We start from the raw sequence: 13,833 nt of genomic DNA, 5'->3' as shown, positions 1-13,833 counted from the left end.
AATGTGCTTTCTCTCACTCCTGCTGCCTTGCAGACTGTATTTTCCCTATCTCACTCTGTATAATGAATCTCCTGGAGGACTTGCACCTTTCTGCCTTTATAGCTGTATGTTTGTACATAGACATTCTAACCCAGACCAAGCTATAATAAACAGTTAGTTCTGCAGGACCTTTGAGAGTTGCTCACACTCTACCTTGCTAAAACAGAGAGTCACATTTGGGCCTAAATGCCTATTTTGTAGGCTTTTATTCTCAGGGACACTGGTTCTTGAGGTTTATTAGTGTTTGTCTCATTGGTAAGTTATCTTTGGAAAAGTGTGATGGCTATTCTGAACATTCTTGACTCTGCACCCTCACTGAGGAGCACTCAGTGTCAGCCTTTGAAAATAGTCCTGGTGAAAAGGTTGGACATGCCATGTTGTTCTGCTCCCTGCTGAAACCTGGATGGGTCAAAAGGCGATATAAATGGTATCTTGCTACAGGGAGATGAGATAATCTCTGGGAAGACGTGACAAGTCTTCATATCATAACATGTCGTACTTTCGCAAGTTGGGTGAAGTGAGTGGAAGAGAATCAGCAAACAGGAGATTAAGGGTTGCATCAGAAATGTGCGGCTCCATGGGAGGGCACTGGCAGAAAGGCAAACAAATTGGGACAATGCCTGACTTTCACAATTCCTTCTGAGAGGAAGGCCTGTCCTTCTGTTAATTCCTACTAATTTATCCATTATCCTCTTGAGCTCCGTGTGTTGCACATATTTAGCTTCTCAATGCTCATGTTTAGCATTACTAGTTAATGGTGGGGCAGTTTCTGCTTGTGAAGTGTACATATGCAAGTCAGTAGATATTATATATCAGAGAAGTCTGTCAATTATCACCTTTGTAAGTATTCATATTTTGTGCATTTTCATTATGCAGGAAAAGGCCAAATATGAATTGTATTATCTGAAAGAGCGAGGGCTGGAAGTGTTTGAAAAGGCACTTTTGTCCAGGTATTGTATTTTAGGCATATCAAATAAGAGCCAGCATTGTTATGTTCTTGCATTTTGTTGACTCTGAAATTCCCTGAGAATAATTACTTTAAGTGGCTCAAATTCTGCAGTTTTACCTTAGTATTTTTCTCTGGTCATGAGCATTGGCTTATAGCTGAATGCTTTCTAAAAACCTAAGTTTGACTCTGAAGAAAGTTTCTGAAGCTCATTACAGTTTCAAGACTCTGGAGAAAATATGGGTGGTATTCTGAAGTTATCTCAGCCTGCACTGAGGGATAGAAGGTGGCTGCTGCAGTGGCACAAAGAAAATCCTCCTCCTTAATGACATTGCTTCAGTGGAAGTTTCAACAGCTGCCTTTGAAGAAACTAGATCTAATTTTGTAGACTTCTGGAGTCCACCAGAAGGCAAGCTATCAAAATTTAATCATAACTTGATGTCCAGAAGTGATGGAGACCTGCAGTTCCCATGGAACTATCTGCATCAGAGGAGCAATAGCTCATCACTGCTCTAGAAAGTAGGCTCAGTGTCCAAAATTGGGTTATCAGACCTGAGATGCTAAAGGTATAAAGATAATTCTGGAAGTGTGGACTTGAAATTTATTCAACACATGTTCTGAGACACTTTGCCTCTCCAATTTTGTGTTTGCACTTGCTTGCACAGCAGTAGGAATGTATTTGAATGCAGCTTGTAAGAATTTGATATTAAACATACATGCTGAAGTCACCCTTAAGACTTGACTTGTCTTTGGCCCTCATTTCATATGTCAATGCATATGCAGGACCCTGCCTTTCAGATCTCACGGGATGTCATACACTTGAGTATGCCAATTGGGCTAGTATGGCAGCAAGCAAAGTCAGCTGCATTTGAGACCATGAAGGCAGAAGAAGGTAGGGAGATGAACTCTGCTGTGCATAGCCATTTTCTCTTGACACGGTGCATGCAAAGCCATAGATCCTTTTGGGTTTGCTGCTGTCTAAGGCAATTTTCCTATTATATATCCCAGGACTTGATAGTGTCTGCAGGCACACTGATGTCTGCGAGCATTAAAGATTCTTTATCTCCTTAAAATATGAACAGCCTCCGAATTTGTGAAGTGAATCAGAAAGAAAAGTATCACCTGAATTTAAAAGAAAGCGTTGTCTGTACTTAAACTTACAAGTCCTTGCTTCAGTCTCCCTGACAGTCCCTATCTTTGCTTTTAGGCATTTAATGTAAACACAGTAAAGATCTATTTACACACCGGAACCCTAAACCACAACAGGGTCCAAACTTGGAGGAGAACAAACAGATTTTACTTCATTCCCTGAGGATCTCAGACAATATTACAAACACTGTCAATCTTCCCCCTCAGTATCCTCACACCTGGTTAACACTAACCTGCAGTGTTACTTATTGGGTGGGTATTACATTATTCATTGAAATGTTTAACATGGGATGCAAAGTATTGAACTGCTATAAAAGTATCATATTTCTGCCTTTGTAGGTTCACTATTGACCAAGAAAAGAGAATTCCCACACAGTCTCCTCCACTACTTGTTCTATTCTCCTGGCACCTGGTATCATGCCAAAAGAGAGTAAATCTTATTCAGTTTGTTGCCTGCATTAAGTAGGACAACGTTGCCCAAGACTGAAGACGGTGGTTTAATCTGTTCTTTGATGCCCTGCAAAAAAAACTTCTGACCAAAAATTACTTGTCTTTCAGTCTTCTAGGAAAACAGACATTTCAGTTCTCTTAATTCGCATATGCGTCCCTCCTTAAAACTAGATCTTTTTCTACAAAAAAGAAAAACGTATCAATTAACTTTTGTAATTTGTAGATGGTAAGAGAATCTCTTGTATTTTTTTGCTCACAGTTTAGGATGCAATGTCACTATGGTCTGATATTCCTTTTTAAATTCATAAAGCTTCTAGAAGTGACCCTGCACTCAGTACAAACTGAATAAGTTAGTTATTTCTATTTCTTATCAGTTTATATCAAATAATCTCAAAGCACTTAAGAAAAAGCAAGTGCCTGATTTTTTGAGAATGATCTCAAGTCTTTTGCAGATCCCTAAGTATGCACAAAATGCATTTGCATTCATGCATGAAAACTGCTCTTCAGTATGTGAACTATATAATTTTGATTTTACTTGCTGCGATTATTACATGTTGCTTTTTTTTTTTTAATTATTTTTATTATTTTTTATTTTTTAGAGAAGTCCCCGGAGCTTTCCACTGCTCATCTAACAGAAATGTTCATAGCATTGGAATGCTTTTCCTATTCCTACTCTACAGTTTTACTCAGATTAAATTCCTCAGTGGTGCTGAAAGGAGCATAAGGCAAGGAGAGACTGCAGACCATAAAGATGTGAAACTAAATGTATCATGTTCCATATTTTCTTACATTGAAATTTTACTATTCTCAGTTATTTTTATGTCAGTGTGATTTCTTTACGGCTTTCAAAATAATCCATTTCTGTTTGTTAAGAGACAGGCAGGTGGTTGTTTTTTTGTGTGTTTGTTTGTTTGTTTGTTTCACAGTATCACAGTATGTTTGGGATTGGAAGGGACCTCAAAAGATCATCTAGTCCAATCCCCCTGCTGGAGCAGGAACGCCTAGGTGAGGTCACACAGGAACATGTCCAGGCGGGTTTTGAATGTCTCCAGAGAAGGAGACTCCACAACCCCCCTGGGCAGCCTGTTCCAGTGCTCTGTCACCCTCACTGAGAAGAAGTTTTTTCTCAAATTTAAGTGGAATCTCTTGTGTTCCAGCTTGATCCCATTACCCCTTGTCCTATCATTTTTTGCCACCGAGAAGAGCCTGGCTCCATCCTCATGGCACTCACCCTTTATATATTTATAAACACTAATAAGGTCACCCCTCAGTCTCCTCCAAACTAAAGAGACCCAGCTCCCTCAGACTTTCTTCATAAGGGAAGTGCTCCACTCCCTTAGTCACCTTTGTTGCCCTACGCTGGGCCCTCTCCAGCAGTTCCCTGTCCTTCTTGAACTGAGGGGCCCAGAACTGAACACAATATTCCAGATGGGGTCTCACCAGGGCAGAGTAGAGGGGAAGGAGGACCTCTCTCGACCTGCTAACCACCCCATTGTAATACACCCGGGGATGCCATTGGCCTTCCTGGCCACAAGGGCACAGTGTTGGCTCATGGTCATCCTGTTGTCCACCAGGACCCCCAGGTCCCTTTCCTCTACACTGCTCTCTAATATGTAATTTCCCAACCTATACTGGAACCTGGGGTTGTTCCTGCCCAGATGCAGGACTCTACACTTTCCCTTGTTAAATTTCATTAGGTTATTCCCTGCCCAACTCTCCAGCCTGTCCAGGTCCCGCTGGATGGCAGCACAGCCTTCTGGTGTGTCAGCCACTCCTCACAGCTTAGTGTTGTCAGCAAACTTGCTGATAGTACACTCTATTCCCTCGTCTAAATCGTTAATGAATATATTGAATAATATTGGCCCCAGTACTGACCCCTGAGGCACTCCACTAGATACTGGCCTCCAACTAGACTCTGCACCATTGACTACCACTCTCTGGCTTCTCTCCTTAAGCCAGTTTGCAGTCCACCTCACTACTCTATTGTCCAGACCACACCTCCTCAACTTAGCTGTGAGGATGCTGTGGGAGACTGTGTCAAAGGCTTTACTGAAGTCAAGGTAGACCACATCCACGGCTCTGCCATCATCCATCCACCTTGTTACATTCTCATAAAAGGCTATGAGGTTGGTCAAGCATGACTTACCCTTGGTAAAGCTATGCTGACTGCCCCTAATAACCCTCTTATCCTTGATATGCCTTGAGATGGCACCAAGGATAAGCTGTTCCATTACTTTCCCAGGGACAGAGGTGAGGCTGACTGGTCTATAATTACCCGGGTCCTCCTTCTTGCCCTTTTTGAAGACTGGAGTGACATTTGCTTTCCTCCAATCCTCGGGCACCTCTCCCGTTTCCCAAGACTTGGCAAAGATGTTGGAGAGTGGTCCAGCAATGACTTCAGCCAGCTCCCTCAGCACCCGCAGATGCATCCCATCTGGACCCATGGATTTATGGATGTCCAGACTATTTAATTGCTCCCTAGCTCAGTCCTCATTGACTAAAGCAAACTCCTCCATTGACCTGGCTTCATCCAGGGTCTCAGGGGTACAGGGCTCCCCAGGACAGCCTCCGGCAGAGTAGACAGAGACAAAGAAGGCATTCAGTAATTCTGCCTTCTCTGTATCTTCTGCCACCAGGGCACCCACCCCATTCATCAGTGGGCCTACATTGCCTCTGGTATTAGTTTTATCTGCTACATATTTGAAAAAGTTCTTTTTGCTGTCCTTGACCCCTCTTGCCAGCTGTAATTCTAAGGAGGCCTTGGCTATCCTAGCTGCCTTCCTACATCCTCTAACAGCAGCCTTATATTCTTCCCAAGTAGCCAGCCCCTGCTTCCATGACCTGTAAACTCTCCTCTTCTGCTTCAGCATACCCAACAGATCTCTATTCAACCACGCAGGCCTCCTGGCTCCCTTCCTTGACTTCCTGAGCGTGGAAGAAGCAATCTCTGAATGCAGTCCAGCTATCTTGGGCCCCTTTTCCTTCAAGCAGTCTTGCCCATGGGATTTCCCCTGCAATTGCTTGAAAAGGCCAAAGTTAGCCCTGCTAAAGTCCAGGGTTGCAATTCTACTTGCTATTCTGTTCCTGCCACACAAGATGCTGAACTCCACCATCTCGTGGTCACTGCAACCCAGGCAGCCCTCAACCTTTATTGCTTCGACCAGCCCTTCCTTGTTAGTGAGGATGAGATCCAGCAGTGCACCTCTCCTAATCGGCTCCTCCACCATCTGCATGAGGAAGTTATCATCAATGCACTGGAGGAATCTCCTGGACTGTGGCTGGCTGGCTGAATGGTCCTTCCAGCAAACATCAGGGAAGTTAAAATCCCCCACAACAACCAGGGCCTGTGACTGTGAGGCCACTCTCAGCTGTCCATAGAAGGCCTCATCAACTTCCTTGTTTGTTTGTTTTCCAGAGATTTCTAAATATATCAGTTTTCTGATTAGATATGAGAAGCATATTACTGTACTCATCTTATCTATGAATTGAGTTATTGATATGCCAGAAAACTCATTGAATATTACGAGCAGAAACACAAGAAAAAACAGCATCTCCCCCTGATTAATTTTAAGTTTGAAGTTTACAGGTCATACTTTATTTCAGGAACACATGGTAATCTGCAAAAGCTGCTTGGGATGTTGCTTTTAGCCCACTGCTATGCTTCTGTTCCAAATAGAGTTGATATTAAACTAACCTCTTTGACTTTTAAGAATATATGCATCATAACTGCTGAAGAGTTTCCTTGATACTATGCCTCTTACAAACCCTTTAATCTTAACGCTTCCAACTTTACTCAGCAGTGGAAGTTAATTCAGTCTTTGTTTCACCTGCTATCTTTGAGGCTTTTGAAAAGCCTATTTCAAATCAGAACTCTGGGTGCAAGAATCTGAGAGTAAATATGTAGTGAATATTATGGATGATTAATATTTAGGAGACCACCAATGTTCTGAAGACAAAGGTAAATGAGTACAACACCTTTTTTTTTGTATGCCAGCTGCCCATGAACAGTTTTGCAGTGTCCTTATGCAGGCGTATTAAGCTCATATACAAAGAAAATCAGCCTCTGAGTTACTTACAATTACTGTTTTTAAGAGAAGTTGCTATTCATGGTTCATTTCAACCCAGTTGAAAGCAAGGATTGGCATTAAACAAGGGCAGAAGAGATATGAAGAGTTGTATGTCACAAGTCTTTTCCAACCAAAACAATTATATGATTGTATGATTCTAGGCATTGGGAAGAGCAAAAAAACCACTACTGTTGGGAAGTACCATCTGACAGCAGCCATAAATATTGATATTGAAACAGATTCTCTCCCTTAATTTCTTCTTTTTTCTTCCCAGAACCAATCAGATAGGTGACATGAATCTTGATACCGTGCCATACAAAAAGAGACTACAGTGTAGTCACAATCGTATTGAAACTTGGTCCCTCCAGCTCTTTGTTCAGCAATATAGAAAACTACAGGTGTAGTTACCAAGGAAAGCATTAGGCTTGACTGCGTTCATGCAGAATGGCTGGTCACCAGGCTCATAGGGAGTTTTATGTTACCACACATTGGACTGGGTGACTGGTAGAAAGAAGAAAGTAGTATGTGATGAAAATCCTTACGTAAGTTTGGCATGTATAAGCATTCATGATAGTCTTGTTTCCCAGGGAAAATGTTGTGACACAAAAGCAGAAAGAACATTGAAACAGTTGTGACTAGTGATGGGTTTGTTTGTTTTTTTTTTTGGGGGGGTGCTTTCACAGTTGTCTTTTCTGCTATTCACTCTCCTCTTTATAGCAACATTCAGTCTCCTGGTATTGGCTGTAGAGCTCATCACACCAGACCCCAAAACACATTAGGGAGCAAGTGGGAGAAACCAAAGGGCCCGGTATGTACTGCTCTGTCTGTGGAAATCTGTTTGAGTTCAGGGAGTAGATGGACAGTCTTGATAGTCTAATTTTAGCACTCTGAAAAACATCAGTTGTACTCCTGTCCATATAGCCCCAGGAAATAGAATTTTCTCAATGCAAACACAGTGGAAACAATGAATTACAATGTTTTTTGAACATTTTTAATCATCTGTGAAGGTGAACTATTGAGACCAAAAGCACCATCAGTTTTTACAAGCTGTGCTGGATGCATTAGCTTACATTTATGCAATACAGATTTGATCAAGTTCAGCAAGTTAAGTCGAGTTTGTCTGAAGACAGCAAGCTCTCTAGCAACATCATGGTTTTTTTTAAAAAAAATATTATTTTTTTTAATCTGTCATGAAAAAAGAATAAATGTTTTAGTACTATTTTGAGTAGTAACATTGCTATTGCAATGACTGGCTCTTGAATGAAGTTTAAGGTCCGTCCTTATGTCTATTTTCTTAAAGAAAAAGCACAGATTAATGATCTATTTTCAGGTCTAGGTATTTTGAACATCTCTGATAAGTTTCTGTGTCTGATAATGGCTTCAGAAGGCCAGTAGATCTCTCAGCCTGAGTGTGGCATTCAAGCAGGAAAAAAAAATGTCCTGCAAAAATTAATAGATGAAATAATATAAAATTATTTTTATTTATGCTGGAGATGGTGGAAATTAGAAATGATGTTCACAAATAAATACACCAGGAAAAATACGGTTTACTTGGTCAGAGAATACAACATTGACTAATTGTTCAGTAGCATGTGCATAGACTCTTAACAAGAGAGTGAGCGGGAATAATTTTTCCCTACCTTAAGAATAAGAATAAAGATTCATAAAAGGAATATTTACCCAGTTTGCAGTTCTGGCATCCATCTGAACAAGGTATGCAATCTTCAGAGTCAAGATCTTCCACTTCACCTGTGTTTGGAAAAATCACCCCTTTTCATTTAATTCTAGATAATGGGAGGCTAACATTGGGAAACACCCAGCAATGTTCCTGGAAAGAAACTTTATCCAAATCCAAAAAGAAGGAAGATTCACAGAAATTTCTTTTCTCACTTGCTCTTGTGTATCCTTGCTCAATCTGAGGACAACACCCATATTTTACATTAACATAATATTAGAAGAGAATCAGAGCTGGACTTCAAGGACCTCAGATCAGATGTGATTGCATAGTTCAAAACAGTAACCAAGACCTTCAACCACATTTCTGTTACAAATTAAACACTGTTTTTTAACTCAAACCCTACCGCAGGGTGCTTACCTTCTCTACAACTATGCTTCTGACATGTGTTTTGAGTGAGGTAGTAGCCTCTGAAGCATCTTTTGCAGTGGCTGGAGTCCAGGCACACCTCGCAGTGGCCAGGGCATGCCACACAGGTGTGCTGTGAATGGAAGTAGCCTGGAGGACAGCTCTCTCTGCATTCCCCGTGATACAGGAAACGCTCAAACCCTCTTCTATCTGTGTGGAAAACAAATAGGAAAAAGATGTCAGCAACAGGTGACATTTTGGCATGAAAAGCAGCTTTATGAAGCACTGGTGATTCAGCTGATGTGAATTAATATTGTTCACTGACTGCTAGATTTGTACAGCTTTACATCAAATGAGCTAAAATGTATAAAAGGTTCACGACTTCAAACCTTCAGCATTCCTGGAGATTTATGATATACAAAGGTGTCATGCTAGTGAATAATCACTGTTTCCATCTATCAGTTGAATACAACAAGGATCAAGAGGTCTCCATTACCAAGCTGCAGTGCAGTGAACGTGCAAATATTTGTACTGTGTTGTACATGTGGATGTAGCATTGCCAAGAGGAAAGCAAAGCTTCCCACTTCACCTTTGGAAAGGATCAGTCTGCGTCCATAGTAGATTTAACTGTAATCCTCACCCTAGTCACCACTAGGCTCTGGAATAATTTAGATTTGAATCTGATTGGCAAGCATGCCTCTATTTTCTATAAAATCAATTGCATCCTCTAGTGCGTGGGGAACTGAGAGGTCTCCTACATCAAACGCTTCTGAATGAAACCTGTGAAAACACCTACAACTCCATGTGCCCTGTGCTGCAACATGGGGAGTTTTCTAATCAGTTACCCTACAGTATAAATTATATACATTATTCTGCTATGTGTGTTTGATTGCTTTAACTATAAAGCAAGAATTTGCTTACCATAATTTACTTTTGAAACTGCAGAAAAAACTGAACTATTCAGACTTTATTTCTTTTACTTTTGACGTTAAAATATTTAGAATTGTCTTTTCCACCCTCCTTAGGGTGTGGCTCTCATCAATGTCTTCATTTCTTGACACACAGAAAATACTGTTTATATTGCTGTACACCATAAGGAGAAACTTGGGGAACAGTTATACATACAAACCTGTCCTTCACACTGGACCTGAAGTACTGTTCGAAAATTTCATCTACTGAGTCACGTTCCCAAAGTAGGTGAGACAATCTCATCATCAGTATCACAAGTTAATGCCAGCCATACTTGTGTTTTCTTTTTATCTGGACAGTTATTACTGAATAAAGCCTGGAAGATCCACAAATTTAACAGTACTACCCTCTCTCTCAATCTAAGCTCTTTAATAATGTGTCAAAAAGACAAGTTTATGTGTGTGTTAGTGGTAAGCTTCTCTACACAGGCCCCGTTTGTCCAGCTGTAGGGATACAGTGGCCTGTGGTAGAACCCACCCTGCTTGTTTCTTTGCCTTCCCCAGACAGATGTTTTGTAAAGCCTGCTGGCTCCCTGCCTGCTTGTGCAAGTGAGCTTGCTCCATTTCAGTGTAGCACATACTGTGCAGAGTCTGAGGGAGACATGTATGATGCTTTTCCAGAGGCAGACTATGGAGGTTTTCTGCCATTTCCCCCCGCACCTGTTACTCCTTCTGTTTCTGTTATTAATAGCTTCTATTCAAAATGTACCAAGACAAATGCATAAAGATGCAAGGACAATGCAGAGCTGTATTTTCTTGTACTTTTTTAAAAATAAATTGAGTTCCAACTCCCTTCAGGGTTAAAACAAGATTATGATGCAGATCAATAGCAAAAGAACTACTTATTTTATTGGCTCTAACAAATGACCCTGAGAGCAGAGGGAAAAAAGGACTTCAAGGCCAAGGAAGGGGAAAAAGCTGCAGGGGGAAGTCCTTCATACCTGTTCCACAAGCGGTGCATTTGTTAGGTTCACTTCCACTGCAGTCCGTGCAGGTGTGATGGCAAAAATGACATTGTCCCTTGAATTCAAACTTTCCTCTGGGGCATTGCATAACACAGCGACCATCGTCAAAGACTCTTTAGAGGCAGAGAGAGGCATAATTACAAATTCAGCAACTACTCATTCTTTAAATTTAAAGGAAACTAGGAATAAATCCAAGGTATTCTTCTTTCACTTTGTTTGCAAGAGTATTTGCACATTACTCCTTAGTTTTCCTGGTCTTATTGGCAGCATTTACTAAGTGGATAGTCAACTGAGTTTTGAACCTGGATCTTAGACTTCAGAGTTTATATTTTTTCTGAGACTTTTCTGAGAGAAATCGCCATTTGGTCCTATACCTAGGTGTTCTCCTATCACAATCCCTGCAGCAGACACTTATGTTTGTTAGAAGGAAGGCAAAACTTGGTCTTTCTCTGTGAAGGAATAATCTATTTGTTGAAGTTTTCTATTGGTTTTGATTTAAAGGCTTTCTGTGAACAGTACTACAGTTTCACTGCAATGGCTTTGTACATAAAGTCGAACATCTATCTGAATCTTGGCCTTTAGGAGCTGCATTTTTAGACTTGCATATCTGCAAATACTTAAGAGTTTTTCTGCTAAATGTTCCCCTTTCTCTGGGTAATGAAATATTTGCTACAGAATCCTTTTATGTGATGAAAATTTCTGGTCCATTTTTCACCACAGCTTAATGTCTACTGGTTTTAGTCTGTTTGAGAGAAAAGTGTAAAAATACCAATGAAGATATGACTATTTAAATAATATTAAACAAGTTGGGTAGAATTTGGCAGTGTTTTCAATATTAAGAAAATAAGAGAAGTGAAACTGCAATCTTCCACAAATAACTGCTTTGACTAGTTTGATATTTGAGGACTTAGGACTCAATATGTAGAGAAGCTGAGCACCATTCAGGATCTTAGTGCAGATTTTGAGACCATCAGCTTGTTTGCACACCTAGGGAACAATAAGCTTTCCATAACATTAAGGTAGTGCATGCTTCTGTGGAGACAGCCAATGGCATTAGAGAATGTCTGCAATACGCCTTCATAAATTTGAGTTGCTATGGTCATTGTCAGATTTATTCTAAAAGAAGAGGAGTAAAATATCTGCAAAGTTTAAAACCAATTTTGTCAAATAGTCTTTGAAACCATTTAGAATTTACAATGATTGAAAAATTCTAGGCTTACAAAGTGTGAAGATAGAACAGGCTATCATGCAAACAGCCTTCCTGAAGTACACGTAGCAAAGAAGACTTAGGAACTGATTAAAAACACTTGTGAGGGTGAAGGCAGGCTGCTGAAGGGAATCAGGGAGAAGTATTCAGCAAAGATACATCTCTGCACTGGATTCTGACAGTAACATTGTCCTATGAAAACTGTAGCTCATCTGGCTATGCCTGCGTGTTCAATATGATTATTCAGTTCTTCACAGGGACTGCAGCCCTTTCTGTTTGGTTTCTGTGCAAATGGGTCAGTGTAACGGAAGTACTGGAGGTAGCTGGGTTATGCTTACACAACATGAAAGCACTACTGTATTCTACTGCATTTACTAGCTGTAATGATGACAACCATCCTTACAAACAGCTGAAACAGTGGTAAAGTATATTTTCCTTGCTTCTTGTTATGTTGCCCCTAATGAAAGACAGCAGCAGGCTGGATCTTGTCACTAATGTTTGTAAACAGTAAACAGATGGATGAGGAATTTTGTGAAAATTAGTTTACCTGGACAAAATACTACAATTCCCTATTACAAAAAAAAAAAAAAAGTAACTGTGTTTTGAATTGTCAAACAAGAAGATGATCTGACAATGATTTTATTGTCAAATAAGGTGACACCTGCTGCTGAATTTTCACAAAGAACAGACATTTTTCAGTGTTTTCATTTTCTCATTATTTTCAGTAACCGCCCCTCCAAGTCCTTTCATTCTTTTTGGAGAAATTGTTCCTCCATTGAAAAGCAGCACCTCTGAATTTTATTCTGTATTATCTGATGGCCACTTATTCCTGTCTTCAATAGACATGCTCTGAAGCTCTGAAGAGTGACAGGATCTAGGATTCTGTTTCAATTAAACAGGTTTATTTATTATTTATTATTTATTATTTATTATTTATTATTTATTATTTATTATTTATTATTTATTATTTATTATTTATTATTTATTTCATGCACATAAGGAATAATGTCTGTTGGAAGGGTTTACACTTTATTCTCTGGGTGAAATTTTTCTTTATTATTTCTTTTACTACTGACTGCCCTGATACAACTTTTTCTAACAGTTTTCATAATTTGCAGAAGGAGCACAGAAAGCTCTTGGAAACCTCAGATACCAACACTGAAAACTGTTAGAAGATTTGTTATGAGGGAGACAGCAACACCCTTCCGAAAGGCCACTGAGACCTCATTTCTGTAAACACCTGGGTGGTTTTGCCTAACGACGTTGTTCTGTATCTTCTTCATTTTGCTGATACCTTTCTGTAAAACTCACAAAATAGGTTGCAAGGAAACACGGACAATCTAATTTAAATGCAACTGTGAACTGAGAAATCCAGCCCCCAGTCAAAAATTCTGCACAGATTTCCTGTGCTAATGTAATTTCTGACGTAACACAGCTTAATTCAATACTGTTTCCTCAGTTATGAATTTGATTGGACTCAGCTGGTTCTGATGTGACTTTTATTGGCATAGTAATGTCACAGATATTTGCAGGTTAAACTAAGCAGGTGCTGCCTTACAGGACCTGATTGTGATTTCATACCAATTTCATACATCAGCTGGCTACAACACAACAGAACCAGAGCTATCTGTGTGAGAATAAAGCTATTGATATGTTTTCAAAACCAGTAGATTCTTGGATTAGATGCAAGGTGACCTAAACATAAGATTCTGATCTGCAATGTCCTGTGGAAAAGCTTCATTCTAGTTCTGTTCACTCCTCATACAGGTTAGAAAAATCAGCCTAACTTAAAATGCTTCAGTTAGGGGACGGAAGATGTTTAAGTGCTATAAATATTTCCTGAATTAGCTGATTGCTAGCCTCAGTGTCCATACACATGCCCTGTGCCAAACTCTATAGCTGTGTACAACTACAGATCACCTAGGCTCCTGTTTTTAACTTTGTCTTTGTTGTGATTCT

General features: G+C 40.0%; 1 protein-coding gene across 1 annotated transcript in view; it reads right to left on the bottom strand.

The window, feature by feature from the left end:
- Positions 1-13,833, bottom strand: part of PCSK5 (proprotein convertase subtilisin/kexin type 5) — a 256,587-nt gene that overhangs the window by 35,619 nt on the left and 207,135 nt on the right. The window contains exons 22-24 of the mRNA XM_065046018.1: positions 10,644-10,780; positions 8,747-8,944; positions 8,332-8,400 (exon numbers count right to left, since the gene is read on the bottom strand). Of these exons, the coding sequence (XP_064902090.1) occupies positions 8,332-8,400; positions 8,747-8,944; positions 10,644-10,780 (404 nt within the window). The remainder of the gene's footprint in view (positions 1-8,331; positions 8,401-8,746; positions 8,945-10,643; positions 10,781-13,833) is intronic.

The sequence above is a fragment of the Columba livia genome, chromosome Z, assembly GCF_036013475.1.
Source record: "Columba livia isolate bColLiv1 breed racing homer chromosome Z, bColLiv1.pat.W.v2, whole genome shotgun sequence".
Classification (NCBI taxonomy): Eukaryota; Metazoa; Chordata; class Aves; order Columbiformes; family Columbidae; genus Columba; species Columba livia.
The sequence above is the reverse complement of the archived record's forward strand: the minus strand, read 5'-3'. Positions and strand labels throughout refer to the sequence as shown.